This window comes from Xiphias gladius, chromosome 10 (genome assembly GCF_016859285.1).
Source record: "Xiphias gladius isolate SHS-SW01 ecotype Sanya breed wild chromosome 10, ASM1685928v1, whole genome shotgun sequence".
NCBI lineage: Eukaryota > Metazoa > Chordata > Actinopteri > Istiophoriformes > Xiphiidae > Xiphias > Xiphias gladius.
This window is the reverse complement of record NC_053409.1, coordinates 19,873,400-19,884,059: the sequence shown is the minus strand read 5'-3', so window position 1 is coordinate 19,884,059 and position 10,660 is coordinate 19,873,400. Positions and strand designations below refer to the sequence as shown.

Sequence of the window (10,660 nt, the reverse complement as noted above, 5' to 3'; positions counted from 1 at the left end):
CAAGGAGTTAACTCGAGTCGCTGAAATAAAAGTGCGTCTCCTTGTTGAATTTAACTTGTTAAAAAACAAAAAAAAAACAAAGGAGATGCAAGTGGCTTATGTTACAGTCCTTCCACCCTTTTCCACAGGGTTTTGCAAGCATTTTTTATGAAACTTCACAAGTTCCATCGTTTGATCGACAAACAATAAGCTGAGTTATAGTTGGTAGAAAAAAAAAATTATAATAACAATAACAATAATTACAATGACAGTAATAACAAGAAATGTAAGTAATAAACACAGTCCTGTACAGTCAGTCTTCTGATTGACCACAGCCAAACTGATCAATTATCGATTGGTCTTCAGCAGTCTGACAGACCCGTACTGACTGAAGAATGGTGGCCAATGTTGTCGTCTCCTTTCAGCTTCAACTTCCCTCAGCTGCCCTCGGCTCTGGTTTGTTGGAAAACGCCTTTTCCATTTCATCCCCCTCTGCTGTGAAAAAGACACCAAGGACAGTGAATACGATCAATGTAATCACCATTAGTACAGGTGCATCAACAAAGCACTCATAATATCTTCTATTAACCTTAATAATATACTGTACATAACTACAATAAAATTCACAGCCACTGTACAATTGATACCTACTGTACTTAACCATTTCTATAAATGATTAGAAAAGAGTGAAAAATGCCCGTAATCGTTAAGTCCCTGAGACGTCCCTGCCTTGTTTTGTTTGACCAACACTCAAAAACTAAAAAAATATTCAGTTTACTATGATGTAAGACAAAGAAAAGCAGCAAATTCTCACATCTAAAAATCTTGAACCATCAAATTTTGGGCATTCTTGCCAGAATGACAGACATTAAATGATTAATCGATTATCAAAATAGTTGCAGATGATTGCTCTTCCAATCGACTAATTGATTCATTGACTATTGTTGCCGCTATGAAAGAAACTCTGTTGCATTTGTCTGTGAAGTGTCTTTGTGGCTAGTGTGAGAGCTGGACAACTGGACAGAGACCACCTGAACACGAGGGTCCACTTCCAAGCAAACTCTGGTTTGCTTTGTTCGTGGTGTAATGGAGCTGAAATGATTAGTCGGTTAATCCATCGACAGAAAATGAATCAGCATTCACTAATTCCTGCTCTTCCATTGTGATTATTTGATTTTTTTTCTCCGTTTTAAATCATTGTAAATTGAATGTTTTTTCATATTGGACCGTTGATCAAACAAAACAAGTAGTAAATAATAATCAATCAATAAATAATAAAACAGTCATGTCTTCCTTCGTAAAATATAGCTAAAATCATGACAAAGACAAAACCGACCAAAAACAAACTATCACAAGGAAGTCAGCTCTATATTCCATATTAATCAAACATTTTAGAAACCTTAAGTAAGCCTGACAGTCTGGCTTACTTAGTCAGAAGACAACACCAACATGGCATAAAAAAAAGAAAGAAAAGAAAACAACAGCTCCTGCCAAATAAATAAACCTCGCAAAGATCATCTTCATACAACCCAGCAGTGGTGTATGTCTCACCTCACTGGGGTTTGCAGTAGAGGTTGTTCCCACAGAGTGTTCAGTCCAGTTCATGCACCTCGTCCTGCAGGGAGGCCGAGGGTCGCCCCGCCTCGCTCATCCGTTTGGCCATGATGTCCCACTGGGGAGCCAGGGCTTTGGATTTGGAGCCTAGAGAGGAGGGACAGGTAGTACAAGATGTGCTGGTTAAAATCTTCTGCCCTCTAGTGGCTCCATGAAATACTTTCTTTGTATCTATAGATCTGCCGTTTTCTACACTTATTCTAACCCCGTTTTATTTGAAGAAAAAAAAAACACCTCCATGAACTCTTCTCAAACTTTCCCACAGCACAACTGCCCCCAGGTTTCCACATTTCCCTTCTTTCTACATGTTTCTGAGTGCATTTCAGTTTACAGCACTTGAGGAAATCAGTGTTTACCAATCACTTCTTTTTTTTTTTTTTTTTTTAATCAGCAAATGTGTGATTAACAGAAAGTAGTAAAGACTTAAGGGATGTAAAATTTCTCTATTCCCACACTCCCCTCAATGACGTGCTACCAACCTAAATACACGCTCCTTTTCACCGCTTTCTACAGAAACAAACAGCCTGTTTTTGGTCATATATCGGCTAATAAAACATTCATTAAAAATTCAATAAATTAATATCCACCATCACAGTGTTGACTATCTGATCTGACAAAGGCATAACTTTAACAATTTGGAGGTGAGCACCGAAGCTCGTTTGACAACAACTGATGCACTTAAAGCAATGAGGCCCTACTGTGCCTGCTGTGTAAACCACTCTGTGCTCTGCTGCTCCGTTGAGTTTGACACGGAAAATAACAAAGATAGATTCATAAATAGCTGACAAGGATCCAAACCAAGAGACAGCAGGTAATCTGCTACATTTGCAAAATTACAGCAAAACAGTGATTGAATGCTCCACAGCCACACTTAAGCTAAATCTTCAGTTTTTAAGAAGACTTAAGAAGAAGTAGAACAAAAAAATTGAACCTAAAAATCACAAACTGTTGCTTTCATACTTCTGTTTTTTTTTTAACAGATTAAAACAAACAAGATCCAACTTATGAATTAATTGATTGATTGATTGATTGATTGAACGAACTTTAGAGGTACTAGAAGGTGGATATCTGAACTTTGAACAAAGCCAGACTAGCTGTTTCCCCTTGCTTCCAGTCTTTGTGCTATGCTAAGGTAACTGCCTCTAGCGCCACACTTAAAGCAAAGATATGAGAGTGGTTTCATTCTTTATTTAATTCTAAAACAAAGTGAATAAGAATATTTGCCAAAATTTGGAATGATTCATTTAACTTTGAGCAGAGTAAGTATATATATTAAATTAAAAAAAAAAAAATCAAATCAAACTAAATTAATAAGAAAATAAGACTGACATTGATAAAGAGGATCTGTAAATGTACATTATACTTAATCTACATAAAATGAATCTGCAACGATTTTGATAATTGTTTAAGTAATTTTCCAAACAATAATGCCAAAAATATTTGACATTCCAGGCTCTCAAATGGGAGAGCTGCCTAGTAAATTGAATATTTTTGGGTTTTGGACTGTTGCTCGGACAAAACAAGACATCTGATAATGTGACCTTGAGCTCTAGAAAATTTTTCACTGGCATTCACGGGCATTTTTCTGTGTTTTCTGATGTTTTAGAGAACAAACAATTAGCTGATTAATTGAGAAAATGATTATTTGATTAATAATAATGAAAATAATTACTGCTTACTGAAACAACAATGTAACATCTCCTGATTTAACAACTAAAACAGAAAGAAATAAAGCAAGATTGTTATGATTAACAGTTTAAGAACAATAAAAATAAACACGCTTGGAGCAACCTTTTCATCCTCTGTCAAATGACCATAATATGAATGACTTTGTTGATAAGTTTATGGTAAAATAAAAAGATAAAAACCAATCCTGGAGCCTGGCTCATTTCCAACCCAAATCTCCTACCGGTGTGTTATCCCGGCTTGGGCCTGAGGTAGGCTCACAGACCAGTGGAGATGCTCTCCCTCAGGATACACTTACCGAGCCCTCCTCCCCCTCTTCCTCCTCTCCGCTGTTACCATGACTACACAGACTGTAGCCTGCGGCTAAAGCAGCGAGGCCGATCCGATCCTCTCGCAATCACTCCCTCTCTCTCCCCCTCTTCTCTCCGTCTTTCTCTGGCATACTCTCACTCTCTTGATCTCCCAGTCTGTCTCATCCCCTCTCTCGTGTCACAGGGGAGAAGGAAAGTGGGACATAACCCAAAAAAATAAGAGTCCCTCAAAAACTCTTAACCCTTCGGCGGTGGATCTTAACTGTGCGTTGGAGACGTGGAGCTCAGATGTGCCTTTACACTCTCCTTAAATATTCAAATTACCAATGAGAGCCGTCACCCTCCCAAAACTCCCCAAACCCCACAGAGACTGTGTCTGCACGCCGACCACCTAAATTAAAGATTTCAAAAATCAACAAAAGAGAAGCAATCCATAAAAGCCTAAAAAAAAATAAATAAATAAATAAAAAAAAACAAAAATTAACAACTACTATAACAGAGCCGGAAAAAAAAACCCCCAAAACAAAACAACACAATTAAATGTGGACTATTAAATATTAGATCACACTCATCTAAATCCCTAAATTAGTCAACGATTTGATAACTGATCCTCACTTTGACATATCCTGTTTTACTGAAACCTGGTTGTAGCAAGAGGAATATGTGAGCCTAAGTGAATCAACACCCCCTTACTCATTAATTCTCACGTTCCTCGAAGCACAGGCCCAGGAGGAGGGGTCGCAGCCATTTCCCCCCTCGGCTTATTAATTAACCCTAGACTCTAAACTTACTAAACCAAGTCGTATGAAAGCCTGGCTCTTAGTCTCTCACACCCAAACTGGAAAATGCAACAGCCTCAGTTCTGCATTTAACTCACTATGAGGCTCATTGGCTTTTTTTTCTAAAAATGTAAATGAACCCACTCACTGTTTTAATCCCACCCTTGATCTTCTTTTGACATTTGGCATAGAATTGGAACATTTAACAATATTTCCTAAAAACTCCTTTTTGTTTGACCATTTTTAGTAAAATTTGAGTTTACAATAATGGACTACACAGCATTGGGGGGGGGCCTGTCCATAATGTCTGATATTTCTGTACCAAATTTAAGGAAAGACTTTCATTGTTATTTACTCCAATGATGTGTATCAACACAATAGAGCACAGCTATCTCAACATAACTCCCACACAAGTTGTTGATCTTGTTAATAATGCTGCTTCCTCGCTGAATTTTGCCTTGCCTGGAAAGATGGTGTAATAACATATTTTTAAAAAAGCCCTCTGCAATGTCAGAACCACCTATTATTCATAATTTATAAAAGGAAATAAGAACAACCACAGGTTTCTATTCAGCACTGTAGCCAGGCTGACAGCGAGTCAAAGCTCTTTTCAGCCATGTATTCCTTTAACTCTCAGTAGTATTGACTTCATGAAATTCTTCACAAATAAAATTGTTACTTTCAAAGAAAAAAACTCATTGCCTCATTCCCACAACTGGCACGGATTCATTGACCTGCCCAGTAGCCTTTAGAATCGACTAACTGTAGACTGCTTCTCTCCTATAGATCTCTCTGAGCTCACTTTAACAGTTTCTTCATCTGAACCATCAACTTGTCTTTTAGATTCTTTTCCAATTAGGCTGTTGAAGGATGCTTCACCTTTAACAAACACATCCATATTAGCTCTGATCAATTTAATTTTATTAAAAGGCTGCGTACCGCAGGCTTTTCAGGTTACAGTAATTAAACCTCTAGTTAAAACCTCAACTCGTGATCCAATTGTTTTAGCCAACTCTAGACTAACTGTATAACTAACCTTCCCTTATTTCCAAAATCCTTGAAAACGCTTTTGCAAACTAATTATGTGGTTATTTGGTAGGAATGGTATGTCTGAAGATTTTAAATGAGGATGTAGAGGACATCGTAGAACAGAAACAGCACTGCTGAAAATGACCTACGATCTTCTCATGGACTCAGACAATGGACTCGTCTCTATATTGTCCTGCTAGATCTCAGTGCTGCATTTGACACCACTGATCACAAGATTTTATTAGAGACTGGAACATGTCCTTGGGATTAAAAGAACCACACTAGGCTGCATTAAGTCAGATTTATCAGATAGATTCCAGTTTGTTCATGCTAACAAGGACTCTTCCATGCACGCAGAAGTTAGTCTCGGAGGTCCACGGGGTAAATAAATTGACATTACTACACAGATTACACCCAGCTGCATTTATCTACGGAGCCAGATGAAACCAATCAGGTAGCCAAACGTCAGGCATGGCTTAAAGACGCAAAGGCCTGGATGACCTGTAATTTTTTGCTTCTAAATTTAGACAGAACTGAAGTTATTGTACTTGACCCAACCTCAGAAAAACATTAACTAATCATTTAGTTACTTTGGATGGCATCTTATTTTTCTTATACGCCCGAGCAGCTTGGCCATCAGGTCACGACCGGTTGGGTTAAAAATAATTAAATTCAATAGAATTAAATGTACTCTATAAAATTAAATTGAGTGAAATTAATTTATTTAAGCAAACTATTGAAATAAATCAAATTTACGGAATTAAATCTAATTTACTAAATTTATTTGAGTCAATTTTGCCTTTATTATATAGGGACAGTGAAGACAGACAGGAAATGTGGATAACAAATCTTGGGGCTGGCCGGGAGTCGAACCAGGGACTCACTGCTCAAGGCATTCATGAGAAGAAATTGAGAGGTTTGTGTGCTGACCATAAAAATAGGGAGAAAACGATTTATAGATTTAAAACAATTCAGAGGTCTCCTGGCCAGTAGACTGAGATTATACTGAGTTCAACATACGTAAGATTTCTTTATTGAACGGCTTTAATACCCTCACCATGCTTAGTGTACACCAGCTAACTGTTAAGCAGCCGAATAACAAAAACCCCTGCACTGGACAAGATCTTTAATGAAAGGTACTTCTTCGCTCACTTTGATGTGTCATGGATGTTTTCTTGTTTAAATTTACTCAAGCTTGCTATTTACATGTAATCTTCATGCTGAATCATCTCATCAAAGTAACAGAGAAAATTTATTTAAATTAAATTGAATTAAATTTACTAAATTACACTAAATTAAATTAAATTCATGTAATAATATTAAAACAAATATTTTAGATTAAATAAAATGTACTTTATACATTAATTTATTCAAATAAAGTTAAATTTAAACAATAAAATGGAGTGAAAATAAATAACATAAACATAACATAGTTAAATCAATTAAATTGTATTAAAATTAACCAAATATGTTTAACCGAATTGAACAAAATCTAATTAATTTAAATAATTAAAAATTACAATAAATTAGATTTACTCAATTAAACTGAGCTGAATTAATACATTTTCAAAAATGAATATTAAATTAAATTCTAACTGAATTAATTAAAATGAGTTGAATTAATTACATTGTATTGAATACATCAAATGTATTTAAATAACAAAATTAAATTTTATTAATCCAATGAAGTAATAAGTTAAATGAATCACAGTACATGTGATTCATTAAATTTACAATAATATGCTGTTGAACTAAAAGAATTAAATTCACTTAAGCTAAATTTAAATAAGTAAAATAGAGTTAATTAATTAAAATATACTAAATCAATTATATTGAATTGAACAACAGAAATTCAATTAGGTTTCAGTGTCATTTTACATCTTAAATCATTCTCATTTTCAACCACATTTTAATTTTAAAAAAATTAAATGTTGTAAAGTATGCTAGTACTTAATACAATAATTCAATAATAATCAAGACATTACAAGTTTGGGAACTTTGTGGGGGTTAAACAATGGGTCAAGACATTAGTTCCTACATTTCCAATGATGCAGCTGCATCGCACCTTCAGAAAACATCCCTGTCTCCCACATTCCCAACTCTTTCAAACTCCAAACATCCAGTTTTTAATGTAGGTTTTCTGTTAAAAATACCAACGTCCCAAGCCAACACAAGAGTTCACGCTGGAAAGCTTCCTCCATAACCACAGAGGACATTAATCAACTCTTGTCACAGACTGAGTAGTTCTTCTCATGTAAAGAACATTGAACTTATGTGTAAAATCGGTGGAGTGCCGCTTTAACGTAAGGAGTTCTATGGCACTTCGTGAAGTCGAGAGGGCAAACACAAACACAGACAAAGATGCAAATCCAGACACAAACACACACATACTGTACTGTATGTCTACTGCTGTCTACTCTAGCTCACTCACCATCCAGCCCGTTGTGCTGTTCATAGGTGCGTTTGCCCAGGATTGTGGGCGAGCCATTGTTGAGGATGGGAGAGGATTTTATGGGCGTCAGGCTTCCTGTAGAGATGGACCCCCCGCGAGTTGGTGGGTCGGGCTTGGGTGGACAGGGATGTGCTTCTGAAACATGAAGGGACATCCGAGGGAGAAGGAGACAGAAGACAAGAGGCAGAAAACGGGTTGTTAAGCAGACACGACAACAAAGAGCAACTGAGGAATACAAAAAGAGAATTAAGAACACGAGTCGCAAACATGAACCCAAGATTTTTACACTTGCGTACATATTTCTGAAGGTGCTCAAAATATAGTAAGTTATCCATAGCTTTACTCCTTTTAAGAGAGATACTTTCAGAAAACTAATGTGTTCATTTTAGGAACATATGTCACAATATTAAAGCGATCAAATGTTAACTAAGTTGCAGAGGCACTGGGTGACCAGCTCCTTATTACCTAAATACCGAACCACAGACTCCAGAGGTTTGCGTTCCACAGGTTTTAGTGGCAAAGGCTTTTTCGGCCTATCTGGCAACCGCAGGGCACCTGTAGAAATCCATTGCAAGAATGCAGTCAATAAAAGGTTAATGGATGACAAGCTGTGGGGGGAAAAAAAAAAAAAAACAAACAAAAAAAAAAACAAACTGTGCCCTGTAGTAAAAAAAGTGCACAATAATAAACACCAGCCATGTCATGTCACAAAAAACTGTCATTGCTTCCCTTTCATATAACTTCAACACAGCATTCAAACAGATACAGAATGTACAGAATGTGTGATAATATCACAAAGAGGTTTTTTTCTTTGGGGGGGGGCAGCTTCTTACATTCTGCCTTGATGGCTGCTGTGTTGACAGGGAGGTAGGGGTGCCTGGCCAGATATCGTGGCCTGATGATGTCCTGGCAGAGGCGGCGGGTCATCCGCGTCAGCCCCGTGGTCTGAAGGTAGAAGGCCTGTCGCGTCTTCACTGCGAACTTGGGGCTGCCGCTGTGCCGCAGGGGCAGGCCGTGGGGGCTCTGGTGGTACAAACAGCACAACAACATCTCTGTTACATGCCTTAAACATAGAGCAAGGTGTGCATTTTAAGCCTACATTTGACCCGATGAACACTGGTGGACTACAGACTGGTCAAATTATAACCAGACTGACGGCAAAGAAAACATTAGGAGTAAATCGTCCCCTGAAATGGATTTAATCCCTTGGATTTATTGGTACTGGTTGGCACAACTGAGCCAAATGCAATTATTCCCAAAATGTGCTATTCATTTAACACACTGGCCAGGATAACGCAGACAACCAAAGTCATTTAATAGCTAATAATTTACTTCAGTTCACTGTGGGACAATACACACCCTTCGTCAGGTTGGCAAATATTCTGTATATGTTGTACTTAATCTGATTTATTGACATAATACAGAGATACACATACACATTTACAGTATTAGGATGTTAGCATACACTTACTTGTGGGGACCGTCGGACAGTTATAATCTGAGAGTCTATATTAACTGCTCAATCTAGAAATAAATTTAAGATAAATCACAAAGTATATTTTTGAAAAAGTCACAGTCAGGGAGTGATTCCAGTGTTAACCTCAATCAAATACTATATTTTTGGAGCTAAAAGGTGAGTGTTTGTCATTTGGATTATCCTGTTTAAGGTGTTTGAATGAGTTGAGGTCATTTTGTGTGTTTTTTTCCCCTTCTTTTTTACTTTAGTGGAAAAGTTTCATATTGTCATATCGTTTTGAGGAATGCTAAAATGAATATATGCCAGCAACCCAGCTGTATGTTATATGTACATTAGAGCTGGAACGATTATTTAATTAATTGAGTCGACGATCAACAAAAAATTAATCTTCAACTACTCTGATAATAAATTAATCGTTTTAGTTACTTTTCCTAGCAAAAAGTCCAAATATTTGCTGCCTCCAGCTTCTCAAATGTGAGGATTTGATGCTTTTCTTTGTCATTTATGATAGGAAACTGAAAATCTTTTCAACACACAAGAAATCTATTTCAAGAAGTCCCCTTGGGCTCTTGGAAATTATAATGGTCATTTTGCATTATCATCTGACATTTTAAAGCCGAAAGATCAATAAATCAATTGATTAATCAAGAAAATAATCTTCAGATTAACCGATAATGAAAATAACCATTAGGTGCAACCTACATGATGAGCAGGAGGGGATTCTCTTTGTAGGATGATCTATCTAAGGCTGTTGTTTGTGAATTCAGTGTCCAGTGAAGTATTCACAGTGGTGCATATTTGTGTGTGTTAGCGTTTACCATGTTGTTGCGGTTCGGTCCAGGCCTCTCTCCATCCAGTCTTGTGGGCATCTTCAGGCCTCCGTACTTCTTCCAGTAGGTCCAGCATGAGGCGCACAGGCGACACTGCATGTTAGGAGGTCCCCACGAGTACCACTGGTAGGAGTTGCTGGCTACACACACACACACACACACACACACACACACACACACACACACAATCACATGTACAATCACACACACACACACACACACACAATCACATGTACAATCACACACACGCACACACACACACAATCACATGCACGCACACACAATCACATGCACACACACACACACACACGTACAATCACACACGCACACACACACACACACACACACACGTACAATCACACAGGTAAGCACAGACACATACAGAAGAAAGTGAGTGCAGTGTCAGAGCAACACACACTCATACATTACTGAACGTGCACATGATGATTCATAATCCACACATAATCACGAATGTGTTCTCATGTGCATGCAAGCGAGAGCAC

The 10,660-nt window shown here is 37.4% G+C and overlaps 1 protein-coding gene across 3 annotated transcripts in view; it reads right to left on the bottom strand.

Moving 5' to 3' along the window:
- Positions 1–66: 66 nt before the first annotated feature.
- mta1 (metastasis associated 1) overlaps positions 67–10,660 on the bottom strand; it is a 48,131-nt gene continuing 37,537 nt past the window's right edge. For 2 of the 3 annotated variants that reach the window (XM_040136470.1, XM_040136468.1), the window contains exons 14-19: positions 10,146–10,297; positions 8,684–8,873; positions 8,316–8,405; positions 7,830–7,985; positions 1,531–1,680; positions 67–474 (exon numbers count right to left, since the gene is read on the bottom strand). In XM_040136470.1, coding sequence (XP_039992404.1) covers positions 1,571–1,680; positions 7,830–7,985; positions 8,316–8,405; positions 8,684–8,873; positions 10,146–10,297 — 698 coding nt within the window. In that variant the 3' untranslated portion in view covers positions 67–474; positions 1,531–1,570. The remainder of the gene's footprint in view (positions 475–1,530; positions 1,681–7,829; positions 7,986–8,315; positions 8,406–8,683; positions 8,874–10,145; positions 10,298–10,660) is intronic. The other variant, XM_040136469.1, reaches the window with a different exon arrangement.